General features: G+C 34.9%; 1 protein-coding gene across 1 annotated transcript; it reads right to left on the bottom strand.

Annotated features, from left to right (window-relative positions):
• Positions 1–7,701: 7,701 nt before the first annotated feature.
• On the bottom strand, positions 7,702–15,213 carry LOC132544272 (histidine N-acetyltransferase-like). The gene is made up of 4 exons (XM_060207850.1): positions 15,175–15,213; positions 12,031–12,314; positions 9,293–9,514; positions 7,702–8,765 (listed from the first exon to the last, which is right to left on the bottom strand). Exons 1-4 carry the CDS (start codon positions 15,197–15,199, stop codon positions 8,211–8,213), a joined length of 1,086 nt encoding a protein of 361 aa, XP_060063833.1. The 5' UTR covers positions 15,200–15,213; the 3' UTR covers positions 7,702–8,210.
• Positions 15,214–20,455: the final 5,242 nt, after the last annotated feature.

Below are 20,455 nucleotides of genomic sequence, written 5' to 3'. Positions count from 1 at the left end.
GGAAAAAATAAGTGACTGCGAAGATATAGCATCAAGGTTCGACGATGAAAATTTAACTGTTACTGAAAGAGAAAATTGTGGTGAACAACAGGTTGATAAACTTCACTACGACGTGGGACAGTGCCAGGTTTCAGTTGTAAATCTACGACAGGAATTAAATGAAGTAAAGAATACAGTTAAAGGAAGATATTTTCACAAAGACGTTCGAAAGGATAGAAAACAGAAAAACAAAAAGATGTGACAAAAACACAAGCGTCAAGTTTAGCCCAAGACGTAAATTTCGACTCTACGGCGGACAGGAGACAGACCAGAGAACAGGCTCTTCCATGCAGAAATCGGTTTGAGATTTTGAGTACAGATAGTGCAGGTGATACAAGTAGGTATGAACGGACAGGAAATAACGACTGAACGGGCAAAGTCACAGAAAATGAAGGAAATAGAGAAGATGAGTGTAATAAACAAATAAGAGTACACTTCGCCTCGTCTGTCTGCAATACTACGACTCAGAAAAATAGGCACAGCCTGTCTGGGAAATTTGTCGGTTATAAGACACAAACACGTTGTAAAATTAGCCGCTTTTATGTTTATGGTATAAACAGGAACATACCTTCCGAGTCAGCTATGCGTAACTTTCTACAGAAAGCGGGGATGCGAGTCACCTTTTTAAAGATATTTTGAACATAGATGGAAGACCACAGCCTCAGCGCAGTTGAATATTATATTTGAGGATGCTGACATAATCAATGCCAGCCATTTTTGGCCTGGTGGCATTAGCATGAGACCGTGGGTTCCGCGAGCGGTGTTCCTTGATGAACACAAGCATGACTAGATTAAACACCATGTGCTGGAACATTGAAGGCCTTATGGCAGGTACACCGTACTTAATACAATGTCTGGAACAGTATGAAATTGACCTCTGTGGTATATCCGAACACTGGATTCGGGAACACAATTGATCATTTTTTGAGATATTTGAAGCCGTAGGGTACGATGTTATAGCAAAACGGTTGTATGAGTTAGACCCTTTTAAGTATAGATGTAGTGTAAGGAGCGGAGTGGCTCTTCTTGTTAAAAAGTCACGCTTTCGCGTGCAGAAGATTAAAGTCGATAATCCAGGAATCTTAGGTGCAGAAAGTATAGTATCAGATAACTTCTCCTTTTTTTGTTTTGTAGTATACATGCCAGCGTCATCGAGATCATTTGGTGTATTCAGTAATAATGGTGAGATGCTAGAATGTCTTTAAACGTATATTTTGAGAGAGGTAAAGTTTTATTTCTAGGTGATATGAATGTGAAAATCAAAGGGCCTCGTAGCGAATTTGTAGAAAACATTCGTTCTCTATGTTTTCAAGGGTTTTTAAACAGGTCTAATTTAATGTCGGTGAATGTTCAAGGGAAGTGGTCTGGTCCATCCTTTACAATCTGTCCCCAAACTGTAAATCATACACGTGTAATAATTGAATCGAGTATGTTCGACCTAGTAAACAATGTTTGTATATTAGAAGAAACAGAGTTAAACTTGTCAGAACATCTACCTGTAATATGTTCATTGAGCATTCCAACACAAGTGTTTCAGAGTAATCAAGCAAGAAATTTGAGATTCAATTGGAAAAAAAGCTATGCCCGATGGTCCGTTACAAAAATATAAATACTCACTGCATGTTAAGTTGTGCGAAATACGTACTCGTGATAATGAATTAGAAACTCATGATGGAATAGAGAGATATAGTAACGAAATTGTTTCAGCATTAATAAGTGCGTTTAAAGAATGTTTACATATGAAAACGTATCTGAAGCCCTATAGGAATGAGCAGCTTTCGTTGTTTCATGACTCAATGATTAACGTGAGGACGGTATGGGTAAGTAATGGGAAACCACGTGACGTACACGAGGAAAGCTACCGTAAGTATAAACAGGCAAAGGCTGACTTCAGAATAAGTCTTAGAAAAGCATTTAATAATTACATGTCAAAGCAGTTTTTAGAGATTGAAAAATCAGAGGAGATTGACCAAAAAATGTTTTGGCAACTATTTAAAAATAAAGCATTCAGGAAACAGTATGCTCAAACAGAACTGAAATACGATGGAGTCACCTATCGTAACCCCAGTGATATAGTTGATAAGTGGGCGGAGCATTTTGAAAAGATATTTGCTGACAAATCAGACAATTGCTTTGACAATAAGTTCCAAAGCGATATTTTGAAATGTGTTGATAACATTGAACTTAACATCACGAAGGAGAATGACCCTTATCACGATGAACCTATTACAGAGCGTGAGGTAAGATATATTTGTTGCAAATTAAAATTAGATAAAGAAGGAGTGAACGATTGTACGGTTTATGAGCATTTTAAATATGGAAATAGCTCGCTATATAGATATTTGTGTAAACTGTATAATTCTGTTATCAAAATTCAGCATATTCCAGTTGATTGGAAGAAGGGTGTTATAATAACTTTGTATAAGGGCAACGGTAAACCGAAGGATGAGCCAAACCGTTATCGGGGGGTGACACTTTTACCAGTAATTTATAAAACGTTTGAAATGATATTATCTAAGAGGTTGGACCCTGTCCTCAACTCTTGTAGATTTCCTAATATACAACAATCAGCATATCAGAAAGGGTTTTGTAGTCTTTTTAACGTCTTTTTATCTTCAAGAATGTATTAAATATAACACAGAGAAAGGGGAAGATGTGCATGTTGGGTTCCTTGACAGCAATAAAGCTTTCGATACTGTATGGCACACTGGGCTACTGTATAAACTACATGAACTAGGAATAAAGTCAAAGTCATGGAGTATTATGAAAAGTATGTATACTGGAGTTGTATCTTATTGAATAGTTTGTTGTCGAGATCGGTAACTATGGAGCGTGGTATTTTACAGGGAAGTGCGCTCTCAGCAAAAATATATATGGTTTATTGAATAGCATTGAAAATTGTGGCAAAGGCGCAATTGTAGCGGATTTAAAGTTGAATGTCCCGACACAAGCAGATGACATATGTATTATTAGTACAAAATATTCTGATTTACAGTATATGCTTCAGATTTGTGAGGAATACAGTAGAAAAAGGAGATTTGTATTTTATTCTGTTAAAAGTAAAATTGTTACGTTCTCTGTTTTTCCTAGTACAGAAAAAAGTAAGACCATGTATTTATATAAATGTTGACGAAATTGTTCATGTTGGTGTAATGTTAAATAGTAGATTTAATGGTATTGAACGCACCTTGCGTGCATGTAATAAATTACGGAGTGGCACAATGAGTATAGTAAGATGTGGAGCTCATCCAAGCGCTTTAAATCCCTTGACCATAAGTAAAATTATAAAATGTAAAGTATATGCTTCGGCGCTTTACGGTTGTGAATTATGGTGTTTGACAAAAACGGAAATCTTAATGTTAGAATGAGCTCAGCATTTTATTCTTAAAGCGATTCAGGGTTTTGAAACTAAAACCTGTATAGACATGTGCACAAGCCTTCTTGGATGGACCAGCATTGAAGCGTATATAGACGCTAAAAACTATTATTTTTGGGACGGATATGTAGACTAGAAATGAAAACAATATCATCCCGAATATTTTTTTACAAGATTCTTTAATGCTGATATGGAATATAAGTTTAGTGTAGAAAAACATAACTTCGGTTTTGAAATAATCAGAATATTGAGAAAATATATGTTGTATGACATTTTAACCCAGTCTTTAGATAGGTGCACTTTTCCGCCTAAAAGTATGTGGAGTCTCATTGTTAGAAATGCTGTCCGTTCAGTTGAAGAATCGACGTGGCGGGAAAGAATACCAGCCGATAGTGATTTTTCGAGATTTTCTCTTGTCCACAGTAGTACCTATGTATTTTGAAAACTGGCTATTAGATATCCCGCTATAAGAGAACCAATATTATGTTATGAAATCAATTGTTACTATGAGAGATTGTGAAGACGAGAAGAAGTTGTGTCACAAGTGTGGTTTAATGTATAACGATGCCGCTATACATATAATCTTACAATGTGAACATACAGGGGAATTAAGAGACAAATTATGTAGTGATACAATTAATATCAAAGATATAATGTTTAGTGTACATTTACATTCAATGTCAGATTACAAGCTTTTTCGTATTCTTATGTGTGGAGATATTTCATTCGAACTTGATCCATCTGATATAGATGATTTTTATAAGACAGCAGTAACATCCGTACACAAAATGTGTAAAAATTATTACAAATAGTGATTCATTCATTAATGAATGACAAGAGACTGTAAGATAAAACAGGTATCGATGACATATATTGTGTCACGATTATTACGTACACTCATTTGTATAGAAAATAATTATCTAAATGAACTTTTTTTCCAAAGGGAAGTAAATTTATGATACGTCAGTGATACTTTGTCGTGTAACACTCCATATAACGTCGTAAGATAATTTTACCAATTTTGTGTTGTTAGTTCAGTATCATGATAACCAACGCAGTAAAACTTATATTACATTGTCTTACTATGACACAATGTATTGATCCTTTATTATCACTTCTACATTTACTCCCCAAAACTATTGATAAAAGGGAAATAACTTCATGTGTATGTTACGTCAGCAGTGATATCTTGTTGTATAACACTCTATACAATGTCGCGAGGAAACAAATTGTAACAATTCTGTGCTATTATTTCACTATTATGATTTTTACAATTGTATTCTATTAAACATTGTGGTTATTGTGTCCCGCTCCTATCTAACTTATGTTACATATACGTATTATTCTGTTTATGTAAATCTTCGAAATTGGAGGAAATAAAGAGAATAATAATAATCTAAGTCAGTGATATCCAGTAAACCAGCACGATTTAACGGTTTAATTTTCAAACCGTAATACTGTTATCTTGGATGAATTGGCTATGCTTGGTTGACACATATTTCCAGAGTCTTTGAGAATTTGCATAAAGTCACCATAACCAAATACCTCAAATGGCATTGTGGCAAGGAAAGGATATGATTTTTAAAAGTTGTAATTGAAATCAGCACCGTTTGTGAAAACGATTTCTTTCTTGAAACTGAGGTTATTGATAAAGAATCCTAAAATGTATATAAACCACGATGGCTATCGAACAAAGTTCGTTTCTATCGTCCACACGTCCATAACATTGTGCGATTGGTACACCGCTATCTCTGACAGTCATCTCATTGTTGTTAGCAATCTTTACCTTTCGGGGAAATCATTTAGTAAAAACTGTTTTGTAATATTAATTGAATACAGACATCTCTTAACTTTATTTTGTTATAAGGCTTTGCTTTGTAGCTAACAAATATAAGGCTATAAGAATGAACGACCAATTTAAGGTTTTTCTCACGACTTCATTTCACAGTTCTAAAACCATAAACTGTGGATATTAAGTGAAAAATAATCATTACGTGTTGCTACTTTATGATACGCTGATCAGATATTTGTTTAAACATCGGAATTACATGAATTCTATGCTTGACTTATCAATATACATTTATACATTTCACACGTTAACATATACAAACCGTATGTGGGTTAGAACGTAGTCAGACTAGAAAAGATAAGGTCTGTATACTACATATAGATTGCTGTTACATGTTAGGAAAACATATCGAATGACGCTCAATTATATGTGACAATGTGTAATACGTGGGACATTTCCCTAAGTTTTGCTAAATAATTGCCCCCGAACAATGTATTTCTAAATCAAGCTAAACAACATTTGTTTACAAGATACATGTAGTTCTAAAAGATATGAATTGTTATAGCAAGTGCTGTATTTCATACGCATTCAGCCATTACTAGGTCGCTCAGTCATGAGGCGGTTATTTTGAAGGTGACTTTCATGGTGATATTTAAAATATTGAATTACATGGTTGTCTTACAAAATGCACATATCTTTCAATACATGACAGATATATTTTGCTATCAAAAAGCATTCAGGCGGTACACAATAAGGCTGTTTAATTATATTATAAAACAACAATGATAATACATATACATGTAAATAATATGTTATTTCTCTCGAGAAGGCGTCTTTGGATTCTTCGACGATATCTACATTGAGCATATATACGGCCAAATCCCTATAGATCTGTCTGATATTTTTTAGAAGCGATGCGTTTGATGAACTGGTTGCGTGGCCATGGTTACGATAATTAAGATGTATATATTTCAAATAGATAATCATCAGATCGTTTTGACTTCTCGCACACAAAAACAATGACCAAAAATTTAAGTCTCCAGACGTATGCCGCACCTAATGATCAATTCTTACATCACAAATCTCGTGATACGAAAACATAGCTGTCTATGGTTTTTGGGTGGATGTATCTACTGCTTCAAAGATATTACACAGAAAGTATGTTCACATAAGTGGGGACATCACTCCAGGAACAATTCTGGCACAATGAGCTTATATGTTGATGTCCGGCATTGCTACATATGTTAAATTGCGTTATCACCTGCAAAGGAAACTACATACATCATGCGAATGTTTATCTCTCGGTGTCCAACATTGCTATATAAAAGTATAATATGGGGTAGGGACATCGGAAAGGGTTGTTCCATCCCATACTTGAAGTACGCTACTTGATAGAAAATTTGAAACTATATTTGGTAGATTACATCTAATACCTATATCGTGCAGGTCTTTCATTATGCCTTGTTTCAAGTCTAATTAAATGATCATTAGTACCTCGTCGAAGAATCCAAAGACGCCTTCTCGAGAGAAATAACATATTATTTACATGTGTATGTATTATCATTGTTGTTTTATAGTGTAATTAATTTTTGCTAATTATAGAGAAACAATCTTCAGATAAATATTTCCTTCAAACTTGTTAAATAATAACTAACAATTAGCCAATCTCTTTTGCTTTTAGGACTTTTGTCAACTTTAAGTAAACTTGTCTGTAATTTCAACACGTCCCTGTATAAGCCTGATAATAAAATCCCCGCACTATACACAGCACGACTTTAACGTCCCGTTCTGTAACAAGTCAAATTAGGATAAGCTTATTTTCTTTTACGTCATCAACGATATTGTTTATTAAGTTATATATGAATGTCTTTGTGAATACGATCTACGAGTCTTTCATATCAAGTGGATTTCAATATTGAATATGTCGTTCATTCGCTATTTATTATCGAAATTTTCTTAAAATAATTCATTACTTTTTATCCGTTTTGTGAAAATCGGCGGTCATAAAGTCAAGGGACTAATATTATTTTCATCACATTCTTAACAGTCCGTTTTATCATTTATCTGAAGATTGTTCCTCTATAATTAGCAAAACAATGTTTAAATATTTTCCTCTCGACATACCCCATTTACATGGGATTATAGTGGAAACATGCATTTCTGTATACGACTGCACTTACTTGTGGATGGTTCACCGTTCTGTTTACCTGTTCCGGTATCACCTGTGGTGATCACGTTACCTTGGTCATATATCACACCTTCCTTTACGGTGCAGTGAACACTATCAACAGATCTGACCGATTACATATATACACATAGAAGATGGTAACTATCTACTTCACATACAGTCTTTTCATGAGTTATTAACTGTAGTAACATCGCGTTTTCGTAGACTTATGTAACGCTTTGTAATGTTACGTTGAAATGAAGATCAACAATCTGTATAATTGAATAAAGTCTTAAACCTCGCACTTGAAAGATCTAAGTATGTGCTTACACACTATTTTGGATAATACTGACCACTAATTAAACTGAAAACTATCGGTTGAGGTAAGGTTCTTTACAACTATATGATAAGTAAATGGTTTATGTTGAAAGTTAACTTTGGTGCATTTCTGTGTGGTGGTATTGGGTATAAAGGAAGGTGTAAGTTCTGTTTTGCCCATCCAAAGACGGGCAAGGACAATTTCGTCTCGGTGGTTGTGTCTATAGCATGGAGACAATTCACCGATGATAGGTTTCACGGAGTGCAAATTATTATTGGTATATTACGTCCATGTTGGAACTTGATCGACATTTGAAGAACGTTTGTAAAGGTGGACTTACCAAAGTCCCTTGTTGATGGTGTTTGACACTGCATTTTATCACTCTTGACCTCATGGATTTACTGTGTTAAATGCTTGTTATATCGAAGAATAAAACTCCGGTATATATATATAAACATGTTTTTTTGAACGAGTATAATGCATGGTTTAAGCACCATGTCATTCTACTGTATAGAAAGTGTTAAATTGTTTCTTCAATGCCCGAGATAATTTCAGAATTGATCATTGTCCATGAATATCTAGATAAGACTTGATAAACGGCGCCTATGGGCTGTTCCAACCCATATGTGACGTACATGAAAACATTGCTATTACATGTGTCTTGTAAACATGTAAGCTGTTCTAATATATGAGCAGAGACAAGAGCTCTGTCATTTATTTCGCCAAAAAAATCAAGATATACAACTGTCCCTGCCTCACATGGTGTACTGGTTGTGGCTGATATCAACTTCGGTATGTTTGAAGAATTTAGATCTGTATCTATATCGCCGCTAGTACTAGCGAGCAGTTTCCCCTTGGAGTTAAATATTTGACGTATATTTGATATTACCAGCTGATACGGAACGCATTCAATGACAATTCTGTTTTCTGGAAATAATCTCTCTTTAGCCTCTTCCGATATGAAGATTCTTTCTAAGATGTTTGGTGTCATCACTCTCATGTCAGCCAATGGGTCATGAAATAGTGCTCCTGTCTGTTTTAGAGCTGGCTTCATGGTTTTGAAAATAGCCACATTCTGAAAAGAGAACTAGTTATTTTGAAGTTATGAATCAAATTCCTTAGCTATACACACATTATTTTTACATACCTTGCAATTCGTTTAAGGTAAATGAACCGGGCCTTACATCTATTTTGAATTTTTCTATCCTATGATGGTATGACCGTTCCACACCTCTAATACTGAATGGGAACGACGATAAAACAAATCTGGAAAATTGAAACATTCCGGTCTAGGAATGCAAATTTCCTTCAGCCAATAGCTTTGTCTCCAAAATTGGTCTTTTCATGAACTAATTTTAATATCTATTTAAGGGCATATACATATAATCAAGATCACCTACCATTTTCATCACATAGTATGTTTATTTCAATGGGGGGAATCAACGTAGCTATATAAATATACATTAAAACACAGAAACTTTTCTTCCGAAAACCGGCAACAAGGAATGTAAAAATATATATCAAGGCAAGATCAATAATGCACTATACGAAGTTCAAGTCTTTGTCAGACTTTCATGTTACACTATAAATGTGTAGATTTACCCTCTGAAATACGATACGAGCTCCTTTCTGTTGTAAGAGTTGCAAGTATGCTGGTTTTGTTGTACACATGACACTTCTATATACACCCTTGCCACAAAGTTTGAAGGCGTATCTTTTCATCTGAGAGAATATCCTTTTACTGGCGTACGCTTCCCGAATTCTAGCAGCCTGCATCACGACACCGTCTCCATCATCAATGACACACACTAACATGAAGGCTATCTGTTAATAATATGTGCACGTATATCATAATACATACAGGTATTTCAATATAAAAGACATATTGCTACTTCATATACACCCGCGATATCCATCCGATTGAGTGAAAATAAACAACAAAGACGGCAATTGGATTTTCTCTTTTACAAAATGACGGCAGCAAGTTCAGATCCGATAGAATTGAAAAAAAATATGGAAGATATGATATATAGTGTAGTTCATCGTGTCATTATCGACGACATGCATATAACAGTGTTGAACCTATTATTTAAGTATGTGTGAGGCATGGGACAATTTCAATTTAAGAGCATCGTATATTTTTAATATTCACATTCTTTTTTCGCTTTTCCGTTTGTTTGAAATAAACGCTGATATTTTGTATAGATATACTCTTCAGACGTCATGTAACTCTCTGTCAGAAGAGATGTTTTCCTCTTCTTCATTAATGTCATTTCCAGAATAGATATCGCTCTCAATACTTTACAATTATCATTATGTATTATAATAAAAAATATCTTAACCGACGTCATAACAAACTTGTGAATGTTTTGGTTTTAATAAGGATGTTACATAAAAGTTATGGTTTTCTTGTTCTTTTCTGTTTGTTTTTTAGATAGTCGTAAATATTTTCAACTGAACAAATTCGTGTAGGTCAGTGTATTGATACCAAAAGTAATTTGCTGAAAAATCATATTTCTATAAAGACCGATTGAGACAATTTCAGTAGTGTGTACATTTTAAAAAACCCTAAAGAGGTTTGACTAATCTTCAACAACCTCTAAAATCAGTTTTTCCCTTCCATAAATTTTAGTTTGGATGACCCGAATTTCATGGAGTCGAAATTTCAGTTGAGTCGAAGTGATTTTTCAGTACATTCAATTGTAAAGCTACGGTAAAATCATTCGTTGTTGCGAAGTTATTTTTGTCAAAACATCGGCACATCTTCTGACGAAATCGGTCAATACATACAAATGATAGAGAGTGATCTGTGTGCGTATCGGTCTATTACTAGTTTAATTATCTAATTTAAGGTTGGCTTCTTAATAAGTGTCGCCATCCTGTAGCAGTGACTTATCTGTACGTTAAAAAGTAGCGCGAAAACATTTAGCTTGGTTGCGTGCTTCTCCTGGAACAATAAAAACTAAACTGTCAAACCAGTACGAACTTGTTGAGCGTGTTTTGACAATGAAGTGCGGAAAGTATTTTTCATTGTTGGAGTCTACATCTGAGTTTTTATTAAGTTTAGTGCTTGTACACGGTTTTCCGTTACAGGCAAAAAATTTCTAGTGCCGCGTTTTTCGTACGGTTATTTATTCATAATAAAGTCATATTGATATGATATATGGCTTAATACATCTTTTTGTGTAACGTATCAAAAGCAGATTTAAATTTCGCTTTATGTCATTACGTAAAATATATGATTATATATACTTGGTCTGTAAGGTTATTGTACACATTAGCGGAACGGCCCGACGCCAGTACAATTATATTTGATTGGAGTTGCTATTACATGCTTTTTTATTTGGATGAATAAACCATAAAAGGAGAAAGTATGATAGATTCATTTGTTTATTTGCTGTCATTTCAAATACCATGTTAAACTACACTGTTTGCGTGCTATCGAAGACCTACTACGCTCAGGAAACTGATTTCGTCAACATTAGTTGTACGCTTCGTTTGAGTCGAAAAACAGATATGTCGAAACATTTTCAACTGTCCCTTATATTTCGAGATAACGCGTTTCGACTGTGTAATGAAGTGTATTTAAAAAAGGATACAAAATCAAAAAAGAAATATATGAAAGACGAAAGCATAAAAACGATTGAATTTCGGGTAGACAACATCTTTGTTGAGTACACACTGCTTGCATATTGAAGGATCTAACAGTTTTTGTTTTTATGCGAAGCTGAATTTATTGATGGGTTTATCAGAACATGTCACGAAAGCCGATCAAAGTCGTTATATTTCACTTTCAGATATGCTGAAGAAATTCAGGAATTTTCCATTTCTACACAGCATCTTTCTTAACCTATGGTGTTTACATGTCGGTGTTGATTCGATATTCACAATCCTGTTCCCAATGTCACGATGTTCGCGCAAGATGTTGTCAACTAACGGAAAAAACCTCATAACACATTTATTCAAGATGCAGATTGATGGGAAGTATAGGGTAGTTAGCGTGTCGTCTTGATGATCTCAATGAGAAATATCTTATTTCTATGATGTGAAGCTCGTGTTGGATGCTCGTCATTTTGCTTGTTGGTTCTGTTACTGTTATCATTTTCTCTCTCGGGACGTGACATAACCTACTTGGATTCGCCAAGATTAGCATGACGTATGTCGTTGATAAAGCTGAAGATGTTTTCTCTTCCTGAAGACCATGTTAAACTTTTTGAGGAATCTCCGTGTGAGTATTTGTATTGTTATTTTGCCCTTATGTTGAGTTTCTGAATGTAAAATCAACTAGAATGTTGGTGATATGTAAAGTTCATTTTACAAACACAAATAATTGCATTTACCATTTCATTACCGATGAATCCGGCTACTCCTGTTCGATGTTTCAGTAGATCGTGGTATTCTCCAGGTAAGTAATCGAATCCGCCATTTAGATGTTTCCGTATAGACAGTACGTCTTCATAATCCTCAGGAATAGTTTGCCGGAAGTGTACCTGCGTCATCAAACACCTGTATAATTGATGTAACCTCGGAAGACAAACTGTATTAAATAGACGAATTGCCATGGCGATATATAATATGGCTTGGTCTATGGCGTTGCGAAAATCGTCCCTGAACGCAGATTTATCTGAAATACAGGTATATGAACTAATCAAAAGTTATTGCATAATTCCATAGACGTGACATTTTCCGACAGAATTCAAGAAGTCCTTCACAAAGTTATTATCTTTTGATATTAAAACGTTGCTTGAATCTCAGTTTGTTGTTTTTTACGCTCTATCAACGACAAAAACATGAAGTTTACTTCAATGATATACCAATCCATACAATCCTGGCAGATAAATAACCATAGTCTATTTTTTATCTATCAGTTCTTTGAAGTCTTAGCAAAACTTTTCTATCAGTGTGGGACAGCACCTTTACAATATTCAGTGCCTTTAAGCGTTTGTCTTTAAGATATTTTACATGTGAAAGAGCGACAATTTCCGGTCGAGTATTACATCAGGACGGGACAGGACAGATCAGAATGGAACTTTATTTCATTATCATATTTATTATGCTGTTATTAATATTTACATTTTTATTGATCAATGAGAATGCTGATATCAATAACATTATAAATGTGAACAACGACCTAAAATTAATATTTCAGAGACAGAACTTTTCGGTTTATGGCAGGATGACATGGGACAGTACAGGATGGGACAAGATTTGTCAAAAGATTTTACTGTTACGAACACACACGCAAGCGCAACCGGAAATGGAATCGAAGCAAACATGTATTTTTATCACAAGTTTTCCAGCTAACGTGTGAGATAGGAAAAGTACGACAACAAGCTGTAGTCAAACTCTTATCTTTTATTCGCTAGGGCGACCGGCGCATACCAACAATGAGGGAACAAAAGCCCCTTTGACTATAGGTCATGACACCATCTCCAGAAATACCATTTCTCTCATATCCCGCCATATTGGATAGAGTTTGCCCATGTAAGATAGGTATGTAAGAAAATTCTATCTTACATGGGCAAACACGTGCGCGGAGTAATCTGTGTTCAGGGGAGACAACTCTTACAGCGTCCGAAAATCCCTTGTACAAAAAATGACCGATTACCATGTACCCGATACCTTGCAGGTTTATGTCAAGTGTAATAAAAACACACAGTCGCTGAATAATTACAGGACACTGAATGACAGACAGACGTACATGATTTCCAATATGTTGTCAAACACAAAAAGCTCCGAATTAATTCCATCAAACCGAACACCATCCTCTGCCACCATTTCATCAACTTGAACAGTTACTAGACCTACATCTGATGTCACAGTGTGTTAACCGTCGTCATCACAACAAGAAAACACGGTTAACACTTACAATCCTGTATCACAGGAACAATCAGAAACTCGCATCGAATCCTTGTTTGCTGGTTCTCACATTGAAAATTGCCAAATCACCGTAAATATCATGACAAATGTTCCACCACCCAAACGTCGTCGAATCATGGTGATCGAGAGCGACAGCGACTTGGAATAGGAGATCGTGTGACGTCACGCCTTGAATTTATGAATGGAATTCCTTTGCCTATGGTGACGTCATGTCAGCGTCACAGCATTTTGAAAAAATGATGAAACAGTAAAAAGATACATTGACATATTTCTTAAAATGATCAAATATGTGATTTTGATGATAAAACTATATGTTGAATTATAAAAATCCGTTCCTTGTTGATTTCTTTGAAGTATTTGACGGAACAATTTCTTTTCGCGGATGTTTACTTACACATACTATTTACTCACAAAGAGATCATTTTTGGATTTTTTCATCTGCGAATAATATATTCATCCTGCAATATACCGAAAAATGGTTTGAAATTTGACAGCAAACTGAAAGTATGATCGTTAAGAATATCTAGTTCGTTTTTTTTTTTATAAAAACCTCGGATTAAAAGAATGAAGGTAACGGCCGACCGACTGTCCCTTTCCCAAAATGTTGGTAAAGATATGAGAGAAAAAGACTCTTTCATTATGTGTGTATGTAGGATAGGGATATTCCACCCTCGGGGTTACAAAATATGTTAAAACCCTCGGGTTCATTCTTGGCTTGTTCAACACATTGAACGAATCTGTCACTCAAATCATACCATGTGACAAGTTGTCACATGAGCATAAATCTCATACACACTCTATCAGATCAAGATTGTATAAAATAGTAATTCAACTTATATTCGAACAAATTGACTAGAATTCATATTTCTGTAATATTGACTAGACGCTGAATAACTCACATTTATATGACTAATTTGACTATAAATCAATCAATTGCAACACATGACCTTTATTCTATCGAATAATATCACAATCTCGATGTCACTTGTCAACACTGTACACTATAATTGATTACCAATAAACACTATGTCATTTATTACTTATAGTTTATCAAAATTATAATTCCTTTAATTAATTACAATTATCAAATTAGTTAACATTATTATTAATACGAATTTAACTGACTAGTAAATCTATATTGTATTGAACTAAAACAACATTATTCTCCATCCGGTACTACCGAGTTTCCATACAAGAGTCAATACCAAATACTGTCTATGTGGTACTACAGGGCTTCCATACAAAATCAATGTCCTCGACCCAATACACAAACCCTACGTTGTTATTACTTCTGAATACGAACAAAATACTGTATCCATGAACTCTACATACTAAATACAAACTAGGACTTCCATATTTATCAGATATAACGACTGTTATTGCTCATACTATTCCAATACTGACGTACCGCAATACACATCATGCAAAATAGTGACCTCGTGGTCCTACCACTAACACATGGTGAAACGAAAATGAGCCTAATTGCTACTTTCCTCGTTACATTAACTATCGACACCCTGCCGACCCATAACTAGTATATTTATAGATATAATTACATATATCCTAAAACATGACAACATTTTTAATATGTTAAACTTGCTTACCTGTAAAGAACAAGGCGAGCGACATTCAGTCAGCGTTGTTACATTTATTCCAACTGGCGCTACGCATGCGCCCATCGGTCATACTACGGCCGTCTACCAGAGTTACCTCTTGGAATCAACATGTAACACACTCCCCCTTATATATCACATGCACACGTCAGCACTAGCATGCATTCCTCACTCCAACTCACTTCCTGGACAAGAGCAGGACGAACATGTTACAAATATAGACAGGACACATACATGACATAAACAATACGACAAGTGAAATCTGGACAAATAGTAATGATCCATATCTCATCTTAATGTACTTATCCCGTGCATGCGACAATGATATATATGATGTTTTCTTAAAATTAGAAAATGGTTTAGGAGTTGTCTAATCTTTAGATCATCGATAAGAATATCTGTCTAAAGTTGTAGGATGGATTTCTATCATCATGTTCGGTATATAATGAACTGATCTCAAATAAATTCTGTACATAAGAACAGTGAACAAAGATATGTTCCGATGTTTCTGTTTCCCTATTACAAAATATAGAAAGTGAATTTATGTTTACTACTATATCATTTGTAGGATTACAGCATATTAAACAAATGTTCATTCATTTTTCTTTGAGATATTTTTCTTGCTTTTAGAATTTTTATTTAAAACTTTAACCATTTGCGTACAGACTCCAACGTTAAAAGATTTCAAAGCCTTTTTATTAAAACTGTTCTCAATTGGGTAAAATGTTTTTTTTTTTTTCAAAATGCAAAATAAACCAGAGTCCTGACTGTTTTTTTTTCTTCTGATAATGCCATGATGTCAGAGAAACCTCATTTATCCCCTATGAACATACCCTTAATAAACCTGTTTGTGTTTCACTTGTAATTTTTGGAAGAACATTTTTTTGATTTTGCTGGTTATAGCTGCATTGTCAATCATGAAGTTTACATTTAATAAAGAAATGGGTCACCAATTTTTTTAAATACCTCCTGTCCTTATATTCTTTTGGAATACAAGAAATAATTCTTTGATTTTGAAAAGCATACAATTGACCTGTGTCATCTGCATAATTAAGTGATCTACTTTACTTTTCCTAATAGATTCCAGTTCCTGATTTTTACTATTGAATTGTCCCCATAGGCGATCACTCGGACTTTGATTGATCCGTTTTCTTTTTCAAGTTTTCCCCCATTTTGTCCTTTTGATATGGAATAAGCAATTGAGAATTTACTTATCATAACCTTTAAAATTAAACTAAATGGTTGATCATTTATTCTCAACACAACATTCCCCATGCTATTTTTATGTCCTTCAAAAATATATTCATCTATCGTCTCTGCAATGCAGTCCTTGACTTGATATATTTAAGTTTTTATCTTCAAGGAGAGAAGCATTGTTTCCAATATCTTTTATCACGTCCTACTGTACTGTAATTTACATATAATACTATACAAGTGTGATCTGTTCTGTAACCAGGTATGATTTTGGAATCTTTTGTTTTTGAATAAATTTCTTCTGAAACAAAACAAAATAATCTAGCCTAGTCTGCTTTGTCGAATATTTTTACCCGCCAAATAAAATTTCTCAAATCTGAGTAAAAATTCCTCCTGGGGTCGATAAAGTCATATGTTTTTGATTGTTTCTTGAGATTTTGTGTAATTATTGTGTCGATTTCTCTGTTCTGTACTGTGTGCCAATCGCCACACAATATCAATGAACTATTGTTGAAGACTTATGTATTTTTTTTTTGTCAAATGAAATACATTTCTTCTATCATTCCACTCCGAGTTCAGTCCCCTTACATTCATAGACAATATCTTAATACTACCCAATGTCACATAAGTGGTGCACCATCAAACGTCAACAAATCCATTAGAAATATCATGAAATTAAATCTATACATGGCTGGTACAAACGTTACTACTGAAATCCACCTTAAACCAGTATAAATTCCAGCAAGTATATCACAGAGCATGCATGTGTCTTGCCTACCCAATGACCATAAATAAATCCCCTCTACAACGAATTCTAGATTTTCTGAAAGATGTTGGTCTTTGTTATAGAACATGACTAACCTTTTTCATCTTTTGTGATAATAAAGCCATTAGATATTTTAACATTTTACCTTTTGGTTTGTTTGATGTTTTGTTCTTTTGGATCGCAGTGTGTTTCACCTGTTGATGACCTCATTGTTATGTGGTGACGGGCCGTTAAGCTTGTAATGATGAAAATAATAACAATTTACAATCCATACTCACCAGATCAGCCTACATTATATTGTCACGTCTGTCCTTCCGTTTTCCCACTAACACTCGGTAGATTTCCCTTTTCTCACCACTTCTCCACAATCATGTAACGCTGAACGACCGGTCGACAGCTGTGACATCACGGGACGACTTCTTATATGATATTAAAATATATGTTTATATAAGCTTTCTGTTGAACTGATTGAAAGTAGCATCCACATCATGATCAACAATCCATTCATATAGATAGCGATAAATATACAAACGCACATCCCACACTACGGAGTAAAGTATATTATTATCATTATTACATTTATATCGGCCCGCCATTAGGGACAGCAATCGGTTAAACACACACCGATCAAACAAACTAAAAGGTAAAAGACAAATGTTTAAAATATTAAATGGGTATGTCATCAAAAAAAAAAATAGAATGGTACGTCATAGTCTATTATATAGATATCTTTCAGATAACATATTTATTTATTTATTTACAAAGCTCGATAATTTCAATATTTATGATAAAAATGTCCTGAGCAGAAAGAAGGTCAATGCAGTCCATTAGAAAGTGTTAAATGGTGAATGACTCATCACGTTCTTAACACACCGAGAATTATCTTCGCCTATCAACAAATATGAATGTATAAGGTATGTATGGTCCATCCGAAGACGGACAAGGACAACTTTGTCTCGGTGGTTGTCTCTATAACATGACACCATTCACCGATGATAGGTTTTACGAAGTGCAATTTATTATTGGTATATTGATTATATTCCTCCTGCCATTCAGCTGTAAAAAAATGTTTAATAAATGGTTTAAAATCGGTAAAATGAATTTATTAAACAATATGTGGTACAGAGAAAGCTTCTTTTGCTTCTATGTGCACAGGAACCCAGCAAAACGACAGTTAAAAGCAAGTTCTTGATATAGTGTTAATGTATTATGAATGGAAATATTTTCGATATCTCTATTGTTAAGACTTTGTAGTACAGAAAGGGTGTCTGAATGGATAACAGCGCTCATTACTCTATTTGTTTGAACATATTCAAGGGCGAGGTAGATAGCTCGCGCTTCCGCCTAGGATATTGAGGCCTTGTTCCGTAGCCGTCATCCGAAGGCTCCATCTTGTGTAACCATGGTCCTGTATAGTATCAGTTTATGAATGAAGAAATAGTTTATGTCTCAAATGCAATTTTGAGAAAGATGCAGGAAAGGTGGAACTGTCAGTATCTGATTTGACCATATCATGAAGTGAAGTCAACTTCTGGTGAATTCATAAGCCTTGATGAAAGTTCTATCGTTCCATATGATTGTGACAATTCAAATACATTTTCATATGCCAAAATTCTGAATCGATGGAAGCATTGTTGTAGTTATTCATATGCTTAGATCGCATTTAATTAGATCTTTGATATACTGAAGCGTCCACAATCGAAGAGGATATTGTTTTGACAAGACTGTTAGTTTTAACCCCCAAAAAGTTTAACCTGTGCTGCCTTGTGGTACACCCATTTCCCGCTTTTGAACATCTTTATAACAGAACATTTCAGATAAAATCTTTAGATTACCTCTTACACATATCGTGCATATCTTTCATTATGCGATATTTCCGTGTTGTGCTGTACGCCTTTTCCAAATAAAAGAAAGCAACAACCAAGTGTTCCTTCTCTAGAAAAGTCCCACTCACTTAGGTTTCAAGTCTAAACAAATGATTGAGGATTCATAATTCTTCAGAAATATTGGAAAGGACCACTTACGTCATGCAACTTCCATTCGAAATCGAGCAAAAAAGATGGGTGACATTAAGTTAAATCAAGGTGTGAGAATGTTCCGAAAGAGGGTTATCAATAATGTTCCGGGAGATGGCAATATGTTGGATATTTATTATTGCAAAGAAGGCGGTTATTTTCCAATTTTTTTGTTTTTATTTTTTGTTCCTCTGTCATTAGTGTCGAGTGAACCCCAAAGGTTGTTATCTCCATGGAAAGGGGGGGGGCAGTTCATCTAATTATCTAATTGGTTAGGAACACAGAGCATACTGTAAGCGTTCTAGAGAGCATAACACTTACAGAAGTTTCCTGGAGGTCTGTATTTAATGGTATATATCTGTGAGGATTGCAACTCCACCAGTTGCTTTGTTGCTAACAGGACCGAAGCAATTAAACATGTAATATGTCTGAAATTGATATTTGTTTCGGTTCTTGTGATCGTTTCTTTGAGACAGATTATACGTGGGTTATGTTCTTGAGACAGTCGTAAAATTTCATCAATATTGGATCGAAGACCTTTACAAATTGGATTATTGTATCCATTATTACTATCAGAAATAAGTAAGGGACCATTGATTCATAGCTTGACTACATGTTTAACCTATGGTGGTTTGACAGCTTTAATAGAGATCTCGGAGGATTTGGAAGTAGCTAACTGGTACTCGATATTCTCCAGAGAGACGAATTTGTTGAAGGCGTAAATTTGGTCGTCAGACATTTTATTCCTTCTATCTTATGAAATTAGAATTCTCTGCTTGGGCTGATGTTTCATTTTTGTATACTGGGAGCTGGTTTTGATGGGAATTGGGGGTTCTGATTCTATTTTCTTGGTGATAGTGGTGGTCGCGATGACTAGTGAAGAAAGCTTTGCAGCAGACGAAGACCATAAAGATTGCCGCACGCCATTTCAGTCTGTATGCCTGCATCAAATGTCTATGTAGCAGCATCACTAGTGCCCATGGACATGCACGACTGGCATAAGATGGACCCAAAACAGGTATTTCAACGATCTTTCTAGCTTCGGGAAAAGTAATGTTGTTGTGTATTAGACACAAATGATCTTTTTTTCCTTGCGCTAAGCAGAGCAATCTCTGGAATATGCTGGATGCCGTCCACCACAGTTCGCTCAGTGAAATCGACCATCACAAACACCATCTGCTGATCCATCATTATTGCCTACAACTCCACATTTAGCACAAACTTTTTTTACAGTTATCAGAATGATGACCAAATTTCTGGCAACCAAAGTGCATTTGGAATGTAAACATCCACACTA

The sequence above is a fragment of the Ylistrum balloti genome, unplaced genomic scaffold (assembly GCF_031769215.1).
Source record: "Ylistrum balloti isolate Yb309-2 unplaced genomic scaffold, AGI_CSIRO_Ybal_v1 Utg369588, whole genome shotgun sequence".
In the NCBI taxonomy this organism is placed as follows: domain Eukaryota; kingdom Metazoa; phylum Mollusca; class Bivalvia; order Pectinida; family Pectinidae; genus Ylistrum; species Ylistrum balloti.
The sequence above is the reverse complement of the archived record's forward strand: the minus strand, read 5'-3'. Positions and strand labels throughout refer to the sequence as shown.

Excerpts from the sequence above, each read along its gene's own strand:
- LOC132544272 (XM_060207850.1), bottom strand. The coding sequence starts at position 15,199 with ATGTCGCTCGCCTTGTTCTTTACAG. Across the intron at positions 12,315-15,174 it reads GCTCGCCTTGTTCTTTACAG|ATAAATCTGCGTTCAGGGAC; the intron begins GTAAGCAAGTTT and ends CCTGTATTTCAG. Across the intron at positions 8,766-9,292 it reads CTCGTATCGTATTTCAGAGG|AATGTGGCTATTTTCAAAAC; the intron begins GTAAATCTACAC and ends TTCTCTTTTCAG.